The 17,149-nt window shown below is 38.5% G+C and overlaps 1 protein-coding gene across 1 annotated transcript; it reads left to right on the top strand.

Moving 5' to 3' along the window:
- The first annotated feature begins 7,885 nt into the window (after positions 1 to 7,885).
- On the top strand, positions 7,886 to 16,317 carry LOC115266520 (probable tRNA N6-adenosine threonylcarbamoyltransferase, mitochondrial). The gene is made up of 5 exons (XM_029872778.2): positions 7,886 to 8,071; positions 14,779 to 14,919; positions 14,992 to 15,125; positions 15,194 to 15,655; positions 15,749 to 16,317. Exons 1-5 carry the CDS (start codon positions 8,019 to 8,021, stop codon positions 16,165 to 16,167), a joined length of 1,209 nt encoding a protein of 402 aa, XP_029728638.2. The 5' UTR covers positions 7,886 to 8,018; the 3' UTR covers positions 16,168 to 16,317.
- The last annotated feature ends 832 nt before the right edge of the window (positions 16,318 to 17,149 follow it).

Below are 17,149 nucleotides of genomic sequence, written 5' to 3' on the forward strand. Positions count from 1 at the left end.
TCGTTTATTTTCAATAAGATATAAGTTAAACAAGAATTCAACTATTGTTTTCCATGTAAAACAATCCACGTTCTCTTGGTGGAATTATACTAGGGCAGGTAATCAAAATTTGAACCAAACTTCGGCTTTCTGAAGCAGTGCAAATTTTAAGTGATTTTTTCTCCTACATGGAAATAATTTACTACAGCAAAATCTTATGTACATGAAAGCCACGGGTATAAGCTTTCTGTTAAATGATAAAAAGTTTGTATTTGCACCGAATTTCATTGAAATGTTCAATTTTTCATCAAAAATGATTTTAATCTTAATTTGAACCATCGTAATCATAATTTGAACCAATTTTAATCTTAATTTGAACTACTGGCGGCAGCAGCTCGAGCATCTCCCACAACAGCTAATTTCGTGCTGAACAATAGAAAAACACATGAATCTGCTAATTCTCATAACTATTTTTTCATTAGGCAGTGGAATTTCAACTAAGAATGTTCTAAACTCTTCAGAAACTTGGAAACTAAATTTGGAATTTTTCATCCCCCAAGAGTAAACAAAACATCCACTAGCGCAGTCTGCAGGCCAACACGGGAAGCTCGCCCTCGTTTACTAGTTCAAATTTAGATTACAAATGGTTCAACTTAAGATAACATTCTCCAAGACTTGGAAGTAAGAATTACTTAAATTTGATAATTTTATGATAAATAATGCGGAATATTATTCGGTTTGTAGATTCTACGATAAATAAGCTTTCATTTGACGTGTTCACATATTGAGTGTGATACAATGCATGAGCTGTACGAGTGCACCGAAAATGTGCTTTCTCTGGGGGGAAATGGATGAAATCACAGTGATTTTTCAATTGCCTGTTTTCCATGACAAAAACGCTTTTTTCAATGATTTTAAAGTCTATCAGGTTATATTACGGAAAGCTGTTTAACATCTTTTTCGGGACAATATTTGCCTAAAAAGTACGTCGTTTTAATGAATTTCGAAATGGTTCAAATTAAGATTACAATTTGACTAGTTCAAAGTTTGATTTCTTACCCTAGTGTGCACACTTGGTGACACTAGCGCCAAAATGTAAAAAACGGCAAATTTATACCCGATTCGAAATGTGACAGCGCCGCCAGTTGCAGCTGAGTGACTTTTTCTTAGCGTGGCAGTTATGCGCGACTTTAAAAAAACATCAACAGATGGCGTGCAGGAAACTAAAAAGTCCCAGCTAGCTACACGCTAAGCCAAAGTAACTGATGCACGGTCAGAAAATTCACTCATTTTCGAGCTAAAGTGGGACAACTCAAAATTGAGTAAATTTTTTTTCCAGCGATAGCGCTGGCCCAAGTGCAAAAATCTCATCAGTTTAAGCCGTATAATATTCTTGAGGATGCGAAGAATATTATACGGCTTAAACCAGTTGAATTTTTGCACTTGGGCCAGTGCTATCGCTGGAAATGCAATTTACTCATTTTTTGAGCTGTTCCAGTTTAGCTCAGTTTTGTGTGAATCTTACTCATTTTAGAGTAACATTTTCTTAGCGTGTGGATAAAAAAAATCCACACACGGTAAGAAAAAGTTACTCTAGATTTGTGCACAAAACGGAGCTAAACTGGAACAGTTAAAAAAATCCACACACGCTAAGAGTAAGATTTGTGCACAAAAAAATGAGTAAATTGCATTTCCAGCGATAGCGCTGGCCCAGTTTAAGTCGTACACGGTCAGAAAATTCACACAAAACTGAACTAAAGTGGGACAACTCAAAATTGAGTAAATTTATTTTCCAGCGCTAGCGCTGGCCCAAGTTTGAAAATCTCATCAGTTTAAGCTGTATAATACTCTTGCTGATGTGAAGAATATTATACGGCTTAAACCAGTTGGATTTTTGCACCTGGGCCAGCGCCATCGCTGGAAATGCAATTTACTCATTTTTTGAGCTGTTCCAGTTTAGCTCAGTTTTGTGTGAATCTTACTCATTTTAGAGTAACATTTTCTTAGCGTGTGGCGCAAGTTTAAGTCGTATTCTTGCTACGGCCTGAATTGTTTGGATTTTTGCACTTTGGCACAGAGAACAGACGAACATGCTCGTGCAAAATTTCCGCAAAATGTTGTGTAAAGGAAAAAACAAGCTCAGTAGCGACATCGACGGTGACTTTCCCACCTAAAAACTCATTTCAACATCATGATGGCGCTTACATACGAAATAGTTCACTAGCGCACCTTTAAATTTTCCAACTCAAATAACAATAAGCATTTTGTTGTTACACTTATTAAGTAACAAAAAGTAAGCAACTAGTTTCATTATTTTCAATAAGATATAAGTTAAACAAGAATTCAACAATTGTTTTCCATGTAAAATCAATACGTTCTCTTGGTGGAATTATACTTGAGTGCACACCTGGTGACACTAGCGCCAAAATGTAAAAAACGGCAAATTTATACCCGATTCGAAATGTGACAGCGCCGCGTAATGGCCACATTCCCAGTTATTTCAAAACAACCGTTACAATGCAAGATCCGCAAATAGAAAAAAACTGTAAAGGAAGAGGCAATAAGAAAACTTAATCAAAGAACTCATCTCATCATCACTTAAACCTTCAATCTGACTATCAAGTTTTCTTATTGCCTCTTCCTTTACAGTTTTTTCTATTTGCGGATCTTGCATGCAATGCTAAAGAAAATATAGATGAAATAAAGAGCTTTGAGAAAAAAAGAGTAATTATTTTTGGTTCTGAAGAGAAAGGAATAAAGAAAGTTAAAGAAAATTGTGATTATCTTTTAAAAATCCCAATGTCAAACGTAATTGACAGCTTAAATGTCTCAAATGCAGCAGCAATAGGTCTATATTCTATTTATATTAAAACAAATGCCAGCGCATAGCTGTTTATAATAAAAAAAGCTTTATGAGTTTGGACGTCTGTTCTCTGTGTTGTCGCACAGCTCCAAAATGAGTGTGACCGTGTGTTTAGAGTAACTTTTTTTTAGCGTGGCAGTTATGCGCAACTTTAAAAAAACATCAACAGATGGCGTGCAGGAAACTAAAAAGTCCCAGCTAGCTACACACGCTAAGAAAATGTTACTCTAAAATGAGTAAGATTCACACAAAACTGAGCTAAACTGGAACAGCTCAAAAAATGAGTAAATTGCATTTCCAGCGATAGCACTGGCCCAAGTGCAAAAATTCAACTGGTTTAAGCCGTATAATATTCTTCGCATCCTCAAGAATATTATACGGCTTAAACTGATGAGATTTTTGCACTTGGGCCAGCGCTATCGCTGGAAAAAAAATTTACTCAATTTTGAGTTGTCCCACTTTAGCTCGAAAATGAGCACGGTCAGAAAATTCACACACGCTAAGAAAATGTTACTCTAAAATGAGTAAGATTCACACAAAACTGAGCTAAACTGGAACAGCTCAAAAAATGAGTAAATTGCATTTCCAGCGATAGCGCTGGCCCAAGTGCAAAAATCCAACCAATTTAAGCCGTATAATATTCTTCACATCAGCAAGAATATTATACAGCTTAAACTGATGAGATTTTCGCACTTGGGCCAGCGCTATCGCTGGAAAAAAAATTTACTCAATTTTGAGTTGTCCCACTTTAGCTCAGTTTTGTGTGAATTTTCTGACCGCACGCTAAGAAAATGTTACTCTAAAATGAGTAAGATTCACACAAAACTGAGCTAAACTGGAACAGCTCAAAAAATGAGTAAATTGCATTTCCAGCGATAGCACTGGCCCAAGTGCAAAAATTCAACTGGTTTAAGCCGTATAATATTCTTCGCATCCTCAAGAATATTATACGGCTTAAACTGATGAGATTTTTGCACTTGGGCCAGCGCTATCGCTGGAAAAAAAATTTACTCAATTTTGAGTTGTCCCACTTTAGCTCGAAAATGAGTGAATTTTCTGACCGTGCGTGCACAAAACTGAGCTAAAGTGGGACAACTCAAAATTGAGTAAATTTTTTATCCAGCGATAGCGCTGGCACAAGTGCGAAAATCTTATCAGTTTAAGCCGTATAATATTCTTGCTGATGTGAAGAATATTATACGGCCTTAATTGTTTGGATTTTTGCACTTTGGCCAGCGCTATCGCTGGAAATGCAATTTACTCATTTTTTGAGCTGTTCCAGTTTAGCTCAGTTTTGTGTGAATCTTACTCATTTTAGAGTAACATTTTCTTAGCGTGAGTGAATTTTCTGACCGTGCAACGATAGCGCTGGCCAAAGTGCAAAAATCCAAACAATTTAGGCCGTATAATATTCTTCACATCAGCAAGAATATTATACGACTTAAACTGATAAGATTTTCGCACTTGTGCCAGCGCTATCGCTGGACAAAAAATTTACTCAATTTTGAGTTGTACCACACGGTCAGAAAATTCACACAAAACTGAGCTAAAGTGGGACAACTCAAAATTGAGTAATTTTTTTGTCCAGCGCTAGCGCTGGCCCAAGTGCGAAAATCTCATCAGTTTAAGCCGTATAATATTCTTGATGATGTGAAGAATATTATACGGCTTACACCAGTTGGATTTTTGCACTTGGTCCAGCGCTATCGCTGGAAATGCAATTTACTCATTTTTTGAGCTGTCCCAGTTTAGCTCAGTTTTGTGTGAATCTTACTCATTTTAGAGTAACATTTTCTTAGCGTGCACTTTAGCTCAGTTTTGTGTGAATTTTCTGACCGTGTACTCATTTTTTGAGCTGTTCCAGTTTAGCTCATTTTTGTGTGAATCTTACTCATTTTACACGGTCAGAAAATTCACACAAAACTGAGCTAAAGTGGGACAACTCAAAATTGAGTAATTTTTTTGTCCAGCGCTAGCGCTGGCCCAAGTGCGAAAATCTCATCAGTTTAAGCCGTATAATATTCTTGATGATGTGAAGAATATTATACGGCTTACACCAGTTGGATTTTTGCACTTGGTCCAGCGCTATCGCTGGAAATGCAATTTACTCATTTTTTGAGCTGTCCCAGTTTAGCTCAGTTTTGTGTGAATCTTACTCATTTTAGAGTAACATTTTCTTAGCGTGTAGAGTAACATTTTCTTAGCGTGTACACGCTAAGCAAAAAGAACTCTAAAATGGATAAAAAAAATCCACACACGGTAAGAAAAAGTTACTCTAGATTTGTGCACAAAACGGAGCTAAACTGGAACAGCTAAAAAAAATGAGTAAATTGCATTTCCAGCGATAGCGCTGGCCCAGTATAATATTCTTCACATCAGCAAGAATAGAAGAATTCGAATGACCCCCAATTGTAGAGGCGCTAGGTGAGATGAGGAGAAAATCGTTTGTTTACATCAAAAATTCAATTTTTCGTCTTCAAAATTAACTCATATTTCTCCTTGGTAGTTGCTATTTTCCATTGGTAATGGCTTCCATTATCATCATTCTTGATGCCCACGTCGACAGACACCGGATTGGCCAGCTAACAAAAAATCCGGAAGATCGCCCGCCGGAGGCATAGCAAGAGCTTCTCAAATTAATCACATAAATTGTTCGTAAGTACCTACCGGATGTAAGCGCACCTGAAATAGAATTAAATTTTCTTTCCAAAAAGTGCTCGTTTGTTTCTCTACGATGCGGAATTCGATACGAAAAAGTGAAAAAAATGCACTTTGCCTATGCTGAGCCATGTAAAATTTTGGAGGAGCCACGTTTTTCATAGGGTTCTCATTCCTGTCACCAGATGCGGAGGGATCGTTAGCTTCCGTTGGATTCACCTATATTCACAACTTAAACTTGGGAATTTTCGCACACTATCGCTGGAAATAAAATTTACTCATTTTTGAGTTGTCCCACACGCTAAGAAAATGTTACTCTAAAATGAGTAAGATTCACACAAAACTGAGCTAAACTGGAACAGCTCAAAAAATGAGTAAATTGCATTTCCAGCGATGGCGCTGGCCAAAGTGCAAAAATCCAAACAATTTAGGCCGTATAATATTCTTCACATCAGCTTATACGGCTTAAACTGATGAGATTTTCGCACTTGTGCCAGCGCTATCGCTGGATAAAAAATTTACTCAATTTTGAGTTGTCCCACTTTAGCCTTGACATTAGCTCAGTTTTGTGTGAATTTTCTGACCGTGTACTGCATATTCTCTTAGTTCAAGTAAGTCTTGTTAAAATTTTCTTGACACTGCGTACAGGAATCACACTCGTATCACATGTCTGTCCGGGGTGTAAACTGGAACAGCTCAAAAAATGAGTAAATTGCATTTCCAGCGATAGCGCTGGCCCAAGTGCAAAAATCCAAACAATTTAGGCCGTATAATATTCTTCACATCAGCGACCTTAACTGATAAGATTTTCGCACTTGTGCCAGCGCTATCGCTGGAAAAAAAAATTACTCATTTTTGAGTTGTCCCACTTTAGCTCAGTTTTGTGTGAATTTTCTGACCGTGTATCGCTGGAAAAAAAATTTACTCATTTTTGAGTTGTCCCACTTCAGCTCCAAAATGAGTGAACTTTCTGACCGTGTAGCGTGCGTGTGAATCTTGCTCAACTTTTTATTAGCGTGTACTATGCGCAACTTTGAAAAGCAACAACAGGTGGCATGCAGGAAACTAAAAAGCCGCTTGCTACACGGAAAGATCGATGTACACAGAGCAAGGAGTAACTTTCACGCACACGGTCAGAAAATTCACACAAAACTGAGCTAAAGTGGGACAACTCAAAATTGAGTAAATTTTTTTTCCAGCGATAGCGCTGGCCCAAGTACGAAAATCTCATCAGTTTAAGCTGTATAATATTCTTGCTGATGTGAAGAATATTATACGGCTTAAATTGGTTGGATTTTTGCACTTGGGCCAGCGCTATCGCTGGAAATGCAATTTACTCATTTTTTGAGCTGTTCCAGTTTACACGGTCAGAAAATTCACTCATTTTCGAGCTAAAGTGGGACAACTCAAAATTGAGTAAATTTTTTTTCCAGCGATAGCGCTGGCCCAAGTGCAAAAATCTCATCAGTTTAAGCCGTATAATATTCTTGAGGATGCGAAGAATATTATACGGCTTAAACCAGTTGAATTTTTGCACTTGGGCCAGTGCTATCGCTGGAAATGCAATTTACTCATTTTTTGAGCTGTTCCAGTTTAGCTCAGTTTTGTGTGAATCTTACTCATTTTAGAGTAACATTTTCTTAGCGTGTAGCTCAGTTTTGTGTGAATCTTACTCATTTTAGAGTAACATTTTCTTAGCGTGCAGCGATCGAAAAGACAAAAGATTTCATGCAAACTTGTGTGAAAATTCACGCAAATTTGTGTAAACCCGGATCAGCACATTTTTTGTGCTGATCCAGTCGTACGCAAATATGAGTGAAAAATCCTTTGTCTTTTCGCAAGTTATTGCGGCGCTCATAATAAATCCACATTGGGCGGCGGCGATATACCCGCGAGGAGATTCCCGCGATACAGACGCAATGTCAAAATCGAACAGATACTGTCACCCACCCAGCATCATCGCAGCAGCCTTCAGGCCGTTCATACCAAAACAAAAGTTAACACAATGGCAACTCAGGTGGCCAGAAATCGTATTTAATAATAAATATTTATCGCGACATTGATTCAATATACGCATACACATCACTTCGTCGGCTTTGTGTTTAATAATCGGGATGTTATTTAGTGATGCTGCAGGGGGATGCGGTTGCATCTTTTCCATTTCCACATTGCGTCTGTATCGCGTGCATCTCCTCGCGGCTATATCGCCGCAGCCTCATGTGGATTTGATATAAGCGCCGCATGCAGATTTTCTGACCATCAGGTCGCTCATAGTGGTGCGGTCATATTTTTGCAACTTGATGGAAAAGAAGAAGACTAACGCGTTTTGCGGATTTATCTTGCAAGGCACAATACTCATTCGCTGTGTACTTTCGTTTTAGGGTGTAGCTAACCCAGAAAGTTCATTCGTTTGAATCAAAGCTTAAGAGAGTGAGAGAGTTGTTGTTGTTTATAAAATTGAAAGCACGTAGTTTATAAAATTGAAAGTACGTACGTAATTTGATTCTGCAACATAAAGATGTTGAAAGTGAAGTTTTTTGAAAGATTTTGTCTTGCTTCAGCTTCATTCAGGTAAGGTTCACATATAAAAATTATAATAAAATGTTCTGCCTAATGAACTCAACTCAACAACTTCGGTTCATTTTACGTAATAACAATAGTCCTGTTCAACGACCTTGGTTGAATTTGCTCGAAGTTACTGCATCCCGCTCTTACCCGTTTGATGACAAATGGGTAAGAGCGGGATGCAGCAACTTCGAGCAAGTTCAACCTGCGTCGTTGAACAGGACTAATATTGCGCATTTCCCGCCCCACAGTACCTCTTTCGTAATTAGCAAGTGCGGGATCGTGCGCATGGATAAAACTGCGATTTCGCATCGAATCATGTCCTTACGTATTGTAGAGTGTAGACTACATCTCAAATTGGACACTCAGCCAAATAACCTTAAGATTTCCATAAGGCCCAACTTATGAAACGGCCTTTAAATAATTATTTATTATTATTACTAGCTGTCCCCGGCAAACTTTGTCTTGCCTACTGCGTTTTTTGACGTTTCAAGCCCCAAAATGTATAAAACCCGATTTTCAAAAACTCAATTTTCCCATGTTTTTTGCCTTGGGTGAAAACTAACAGAACAAAACTTAGACGACCCAAATCGGATCATCCTTTCGCAAGTTATGCGCGGTCCCACGTATGCCACTGCATTTATATATATATATATATATATATATATATATATATATATATATATATATATATATATATATATATATAGATATCAGACGCGCCAACTTGGTCAAATTATTGGGGGGGGGCAAAGCCTGATTTTTCTGATTTTTTGTATGGGAAAACTGAAAAATTTCCAAATATTGGGGGGGGGGGGGGGGGTTAAACCATGCTTGCCCCCCCTAAGTTGGCGCCTATGATAGATATAGATTATTATTTATTATTATTATTATATAAGAATAATTCATAATGATTCGGATGAATTTCATAAGGTCACTTTATGACGTAAAATCGTCTCACAGCTTGGCTTTTATTCATGTTTAGCAACATGAATTTCTGAAGCGTCGGTAGCCGTGTGGATAAAACACGGGCTCGGTGATCCCGACGTTCATGGATCGAATCCAGTCTGCATCATTTTAAGATTTTTTTGTTCTTTTCATAAGTCTTATGAGATTTGTCATAGCCAGCCCGATCAATTTTCATAAGGTATTCTTATGGGTTCATTCACAAATTTCATAACGCCAAAATTGGCCTTTGCCGACACCCACCCACGCACCCACCCCTTCGTAACACTAATTGTTGGAAAATTTTTATTTGTTCGGGCTGTTACACCATGAAGGTCACCCACCCACCCCCTCCAGCGTTATGACATTTGTGAACAAGCCCTACGGCATCCATAAGAAATAATTAAAGCAAATTTTCATAAGGTATTTTGATGAATTTCGCTAGTTTTTTCGCTGAGTGGACTATCACACTTTTGACGTAGGACTACGTCTCTCTTTTCTATCCACTTATCCGCGAGCGGCAATGGCGGCGGCGGGTACAAATAACCGATTCGAATTATGCACTGAACGGCGGCTTGCGGTGAAAATTACTATTCTGAGGGTCAATTTAATTAATAAATACACAACGCCACTAAATTTGTGCAGACTGATTTTCGTTTCAATTCAACAGAATTATGTTTTCAATTTTACCATGGACTCGATTTTCAATTAAAAAAAACTTACTGTTGGCAACCGGATTCGAACCAAGAACCTTGATACACAGAGAACAGACGTCCAAGCACAGAGAACAGACGAACATGCTCGAACGAAATTTCCGCAAAATGTTGTGTAAAGGAAAAAACAAGCTCAGTAGCGACATCAACGGTGACTTTCCCACCTAAAAACACAGAGAACAGACGTCCAAGCTCATGTAGTGCAGTTGTGTAAAGCATTGCAACGGTTGTTTTGAAATAACTGGGAATGTGGCCATTACGCGGCGCTGTCAAATTTCAAATCGGGGTACAAATTTGCCGTTGTTTTACCTTTTGGCGCTAGTGTCACCAAGTGTGCACCCTAGCATAGTTCCACCAAGAGAATGTGTTGATTTTACTTGGAAAACAATAATTGAATTCTTGTTCAACTTGTTTCTTATTGAAAATAATGAAACTAATTATCAATGGGTTGCTCAAATATTGTTGCTGGATTAGTGAAATAATCATAAACATCTTGTTATTTAAGCAAATACATCTGAGAATCTGAGTAGGAAAATTTAAAGGTGTGCTAGTGAAATATTTCTTCAGAAAGCGCCATCATGGTGTCGAAACAAGTTTTTGAGTGGGAAAGTCACCGTCGATGTCGCTACTGAGCTTGTTTTTTCTTTACACAAGATTTTCAAGCAATTTTGTTCGAGCATGTTCGTCTGTTCTCTGTGCTAAAAACTCATTTCGACATCATGATGGCGCTTACATACGAAATATTTCACTAGCGCACCTTTAAATTTTCCAACTCAAAGACTGAACTGTACAATCTCACATAACAATAAGCATTTTGTTGTTACACTTATTAAGTAACAAAAAGTAAGCAACTCATTACCAATTAGTTTCATTATTTTCAATAAGATATAAGTTAAACAAGAATTTAACTATTGTTTTCCATGTAAAATCAATACGTTCTCTTGGTGGAATTATACTAGAGTGCACACCTGGTGACACTAGCGCCAAAATGTAAAAAACGGCAAATTTATACCCGATTCGAAATGTGACAGCGCCGCGTAATGGCCACATTCCCAGTTATTTCAAAACAACCGTTACAATGCTTTATACAACCACACTTCATGAGCTTGGACGTCTGTTCCCTGATAAAAAGTATCATAAAAATACGATAAATTTTATTGTTACAACACCATTTTTTCGAAAAATATTAACCATTAAACGTATTGTAATTTACACGGCACACTCACCATCACTTCTATTGTTCTATACCATTCGGCGAATGGTAAATGGCACTTTTACGATCAATCAATCACGATCAAATCTGACTATACATCACAGAGAACAGACGTCCAAGCTCATGTAGTGCAGTTGTGTAAAGCATTGCAACGGTTGTTTTGAAATAACTGGGAATGTGGCCATTACGCGGCGCTGTCAAATTTCAAATCGGGGTACAAATTTGCCGTTGTTTTACCTTTTGGCGCTAGTGTCACCAAGTGTGCACCCTAGTATAGTTCCACCAAGAGAATGTGTTGATTTTACTTGGAAAACAATAATTGAATTCTTGTTCAACTTGTTTCTTATTGAAAATAATGAAACTAATTATCAATGGGTTGCTCAAATATTGTTGCTGGATTAGTGAAATAATCATAAACATCTTGTTATTTAAGCAAATACATCTGAGAATCTTAGTAGGAAAATTTAAAGGTGTGCTAGTGAAATATTTCTTCAGAAAGCGCCATCATGGTGCCGAAACAAGTTTTTGAGTGGGAAAGTCACCGTCGATGTCGCTACTGAGCTTGTTTTTTCTTTACACAAGATTTTCAAGCAATTTTGTTCGAGCATGTTCGTCTGTTCTCTGTGTATACATGTCAATGGTTGCTACTCCGTTATTGATCTGAGCTAGTACCAATGGACTACCCGCTTGGCGCACACCCACAGTTGATCAGCAGGAGTAAACCCCTTTTATTTTGTATGGTGAAAAGCATCTAAACTTGAATTACTTGAAATAAAAAGCTTTTCCCGAAAAAATATTTGGTAGGCTAAATAGTGGCATCCAGCACGGACTGGGGTATTTGTTAGACGGAAAGGATGGGAGATCTGGGAGTCACCGTTGGGTCGGTGATGCGATCCATGGATAGGGCACAGAGAACAGACGTCCAAGTCCAGTCCCGAAACTGTGTAAGGAATTTAACGGCCATTTGAAATCGGCAACACAAGTGGCAATAGCGTGGCGCTGCAATCGGTTAAGTTCCCATACTAATTTAATTCACCACTTGAAATGTTTCAATTCACCACTGACTGTGGCAATATGGTGTTGGGTGGCGTTAGCGTTGTCATCGTGTATTGGCACAGAGAACAGACGAACATGCTCGAACAAAATTGCTTGAAAATCTTGTGTAAAGAAAAAACAAGCTCAGTAGCGACATCGACGGTGACTTTCCCCCTCAAAAGCTTGTTTCAGCACCATGATGGCGCTTTCTGAAGAAATATTTCACTAGCACACCTTTAAATTTTCCTACTAAGATTCTCAGATGTATTTGCTTAAATAACAAGATGTTTATGATTATTTCACTAATCCAGCAACAATATTTGAGCAACCCATTGATAATTAGGTTCATTATTTTCAATAAGAAACAAGTTGAACAAGAATTCAATTATTGTTTTCCAAGTAAAATCAACACATTCTCTTGGTGGAACTATACTAGGGTGCACACTTGGTGACACTAGCGCCAAAAGGTAAAACAACGGCAAATTTGTACCCCGATTTGAAATTTGACAGCGCCGCGTAATGGCCACATTCCCAGTTATTTCAAAACAACCGTTGCAATGCTTTACACAACTGCACTACATGAGCTTGGAGGAGTAAGTATTAACTAATCTTCTTGGGCACTTAGGGAAATGCTATGGTCGATCGAATGAAAAACATCGTTTTCCCATAGTAATTCCCATACAAACTTTGAACGGCTTGTGCACTCTCAATTTTCAATCAAATGAGCTCAAATTTTGGGAGAAGGCATAGAATCTGGTTACAAATCGAATAATCGGTGTGGAGTAAAAACGATTTTTTGAACCACGCTAGTATACATTTTGTTAACAATAGATAATAGTCCTGTTCAACGACGTAGGTTGAACTTGCTCGAACTTGCTCGAAGTTGCTGCATCCTACTCATACCCATTTGTCAACAAATGAGAAAGAGCGGGATGGAGCAAGTGCGAGCAAGTTCAACCTACGTCGTTGAACAGGACTAATCATTCACTCTCCAGACAACAATAAACAACATTTATACATGTGACAGATTCTAGATGTAAACAAACACGGAAAACAGCAAAGTAATTTTCATCATTATAATAACTATAATTATTATTCTTCACTACACCACTTTAGCCTAGCCTTGACAGTTCTCAGGTCATACACTCAGCCAAATAACCTTAAGTTTTCCATAAGGCCCAACTTATGAAACGGACTTTAAATAATTCATAATGATTCGGATGAATTTCATAAGGTCACTCTATGACGTAAAATCGTCTCACAGCTTGGCTTTTATTCGTGTTTAGCAACATGGTATTCTCAAGCGTCGGTAGCCGTGTGGATAAAACACGGGCTCGGTGATCCCGACGTTCATGGATCGAATCCAGTCTGCATCATTTTAAGATTTTTTTGTTCTTTCCATAAGTTTATCTTATGAAATTTGTCATAGCAAGCACGATCAATTTTCATAAGGTATTCTTATGGATGACATAAGAATTAGTTATAGCAAATTTTCATAAGGTATTTCGATGAATTTCGCTAGTTTTTTTCGCTGAGTGTATGACACAATACACATCACACACAAGCAAGATAAAGACAAAAAATATATTCTACTACAGACATTGTTGCCGTCCTCTATTTGATCATTTTAGACTTCATGAGTTCGATAATGAAAATTATCGAAACGGATCGATAATTCTAAAAATTACCGGATTTTCGGTAATCACGCGCTCAATTGCCGAAATTTGTAAATTAAATTACAATATATCGGAAAGTGTGTAGCATTCTAACGAGTACGGTAATTTATTTTTTACAATTTCTCATCGTAATAGGCTGTTTTACCTCACGCATATCTGACAGGAAAACGCCTACTTTCCCACACCAAATTAACAGTGCTGTAATGGTTTATTACAGCACTGATTTGCGTTGCGTAATGAACCATTACAGCAATGTTTTCAGTTTTGATCAACTTCTTGATGCTTTCTGGATGAAGTTTTGAAAAATTGTGAAAACTGCACAGTACAACCAGCTATGATCAGATATTCTTTTTTTTTCTTTGCGTTGTCTCTTCGGACGGCTAAGACCGCTCACGGTCCATCTCGCCAATCAGATATTCTTAAACATGTCTACACGGTCAGAAAATTCACACAAAACTGAGCTAAAGTGGGACAACTCAAAATTGAGTAAATTTTTTTTCCAGCGATAGCGCTGGCCCAAGTACGAAAATCTCATCAGTTTAAGCTGTATAATATTCTTGCTGATGTGAAGAATATTATACGGCTTAAATTGGTTGGATTTTTGCACTTGGGCCAGCGCTATCGCTGGAAATGCAATTTACTCATTTTTTGAGCTGTTCCAGTTTAGCTCAGTTTTGTGTGAATCTTACTCATTTTAGAGTAACATTTTCTTAGCGTGTATGAGCATCAGTATGCAGTTTGATGAAAAAGTTTTGTTTGAAACTTTCCTCAAACGGTAATTTATGAACTTGCAAAAAACGTTGTACGCAACTCGGTGCAGAACTCGATTTTTACAGCACTCGTCGTAACTATGCAACTCGGCAAGCCTCGTTGGATAAATGTACGACTCGTGCTGTAAAAATCGTCATTCTGCACCTTGTTGCGTAAACTACTATCACCGAACTGGACTGCAAAACACCGAATTCGGTAAAGTTTTCCGGAACTTTCAGTTCCTCAGGTTACCGAAGCCTGCTGGCTAGAAACGTGTAACACGCAATGCCAAATTTTCTCTGCGGAGACGATCAATATGTTTTTATGTATAATTGACCGTTTATTTTATTTTTCTGTGACTGTTTATTTTATTTTTCTTAGCCGATGCTACAGTAGTGCCCCTCTCCGTCCCTATATTCTGGGTATAGAGACAAGTTGTGATGATAGTGGTGCGGCAATTGTGAGCGGCAATGGCACCGTTCTTGGCGAATGCATTCACTCGCAGCAAAATAGTCACCTCAAGTGAGTAGATAAAATTTAAGATTTAAGATTTAGGACTATAATTTTGAGCTTTAATGATTATGAACAATCTAGGTTTGGCGGTATTATACCTCCAGTGGCTCAGGATTTCCATCGGCTACACATAGATAACGTTGTACAGAAAGCATTCAAACGTTCCAACTTAGACTGTTTGCAAATTGACGCAATCGCTGTTACCAACAGGCCAGGCATGTATGCATATTAGCTTTTCAATAATCTGAAAATAATTCAGTGTTCTTACACATACAACTTTCAGGACTGCCGTTAAGCTTGCTGGTAGGATTGCGTTATGCAAAATACCTCGCTAGAAAATACCAAAAACCTATCATGCCGATACACCACATGGAAGCTCACGCTTTAATGGCTCGAATGACCCACAAAGTGCCATTTCCCTTTTTATGCATACTGGTCAGCGGAGGTCATTCCTTGCTCACGCTAGTGAAGAGCACTAGCCAGTTCTATCTGCTAGGTGAGACGTTAGACGATGCTCCCGGTGAAGCATTTGACAAAATTGCCAGACGTTTGAAGTTGAGAAATTTACCTCAATACGCTTGGCTTTCTGGGGGCCGTGCGATTGAGCAAGCTGCCATGCTGAGCAATAATCCACGGAAGTATGACTTTCCGCTACCGCTGTCCCACTATCGAGATTGTCAGTTTAGTTTCGCCGGATTGAAAAATACTGCCACTAGACACATTGTTCAGCAGGAAAAAGAACGGGGTAAGTTGAAATATCTTTGCATTCGTTTTTCAAACTGTTTGTCCCCAAAGGTTTAACAAATAATCCTCCATAACAAATTATTCTGTTTTACAGAACTTGCCCCGGATGCGATACTACCAGATTATCACGATCTTTGCGCGGGATTCTTAAACGCAGCAGCACGCCACATTTCGCAGCGAACACAGCGAGCGATACGATTCTGTGAAAAAGAAAACCTTATTAATCCTAATGATCACAAATTTCTCGTTATATCCGGGGGAGTAGCTTGTAACGATACCATCTTCAACACTGTATCCAATATGGCGCGAGAGTTCGGATACACAACCGTTAGACCTGAAAGGCATCATTGCACCGATAATGGCATTATGATTGCCTGGAATGGTGTGGAAAAATTTCTCGTAGGAGAAGACCTCACCACTGATTACGGATCGGTAGATTTTGTCGGTAAAATCAAACTGGGGACGTCTTTAATAGACAAAGTTAAAAGTTCAAATATACCTAGTAAATGTTGAATAAATATTTTTTTATTGTACTTAGCCTATCACAATATGAGAACCCCTAGTGTGTATTTAGTGTCGACATGTCGATAGGAATTCGCCGGGAGATACCTTAAAACGACGGCTTTGCAAGTTTCATGACAATAAAGAACGAAATCCTTGGAATATGGTGGTCGTGTTATTTGTCCCTAGGTGCTAAATAGTATTTTATTTTATTATACACTACCCGTCATAAGTACGGACTCACAAAAAGTATTGCAACAATATTGCATCACCCTGACTCACCTCGATATCTCCAAAACCTGAGGACTTACAAAGATGCTGTCTTCAGGAAAGTTATTCAGAAGACCAAAAGCAACAACTTTTCTGAAGGCGGCGTTTTTGTAGGTGTTCTGGTTTTAGAGATATCGAGGTGAGTCAGGGTGATGCAATATTGTTGCAATACTTTTTGTGAGTCCGTACTTATGACGGGTAGTGTATTTATCTAGGCACCGATCAGTTTGTGTTGCGCAGAAGATTTCGTGTGAGAGTAAACCACTGAGTAAGATGTGGGATTAATTCAAGAGCCCTGGGTAAATAGTGGAAACTGGCGTAGCCACGGGGGGGGGGCTTAGGGTTAAAACCACCCCCCCGGAGCCAAAATTTGTTGAATAAATTTTCAGTATAAAGCGCTTTGCGCCGAAAAAATTTTTCGGCTGCGCCGCTATTTTCACACTACGAATACAATTGCTCATTACTGTTTACAAAATGTAAGTGTCAAATCAAAAAAGGTATCATTGACCGTTGAAAACCCCTCCCAGAGACAATTTCTGGCTACGCCACTGTGGAAGGGTAATGGGATGCCTGTGTGGACCATATTGTCACCAATATAAAACGAAAATTACAGGCAATTTGTGTAGTAGTGTGCGTGTCAGCAAAACGTCAAATGGAAATCCATCATGGCCGACAGTGTCGCGCGCGGTTCTACCAACAGGTGGCAGTCTCTCTCTCTCTTCTT

This window comes from Aedes albopictus, chromosome 1 (genome assembly GCF_035046485.1).
Source record: "Aedes albopictus strain Foshan chromosome 1, AalbF5, whole genome shotgun sequence".
Taxonomy (NCBI): Eukaryota; Metazoa; Arthropoda; class Insecta; order Diptera; family Culicidae; genus Aedes; species Aedes albopictus.

What these genes read in the sequence shown, in the direction of transcription:
- LOC115266520 (XM_029872778.2), top strand. Translation starts at nt 8,019, where the DNA reads ATGTTGAAAGTGAAGTTTTTTGAAAGATTTTGTCTTGCTTCAGCTTCA. An exon ending in CTTGCTTCAGCTTCATTCAG is followed by an intron (nt 8,072 to 14,778) that starts GTAAGGTTCACA and finishes TATTTTTCTTAG; the next exon opens with CCGATGCTACAGTAGTGCCC. An exon ending in CGCTGTTACCAACAGGCCAG is followed by an intron (nt 15,126 to 15,193) that starts GCATGTATGCAT and finishes TACAACTTTCAG; the next exon opens with GACTGCCGTTAAGCTTGCTG.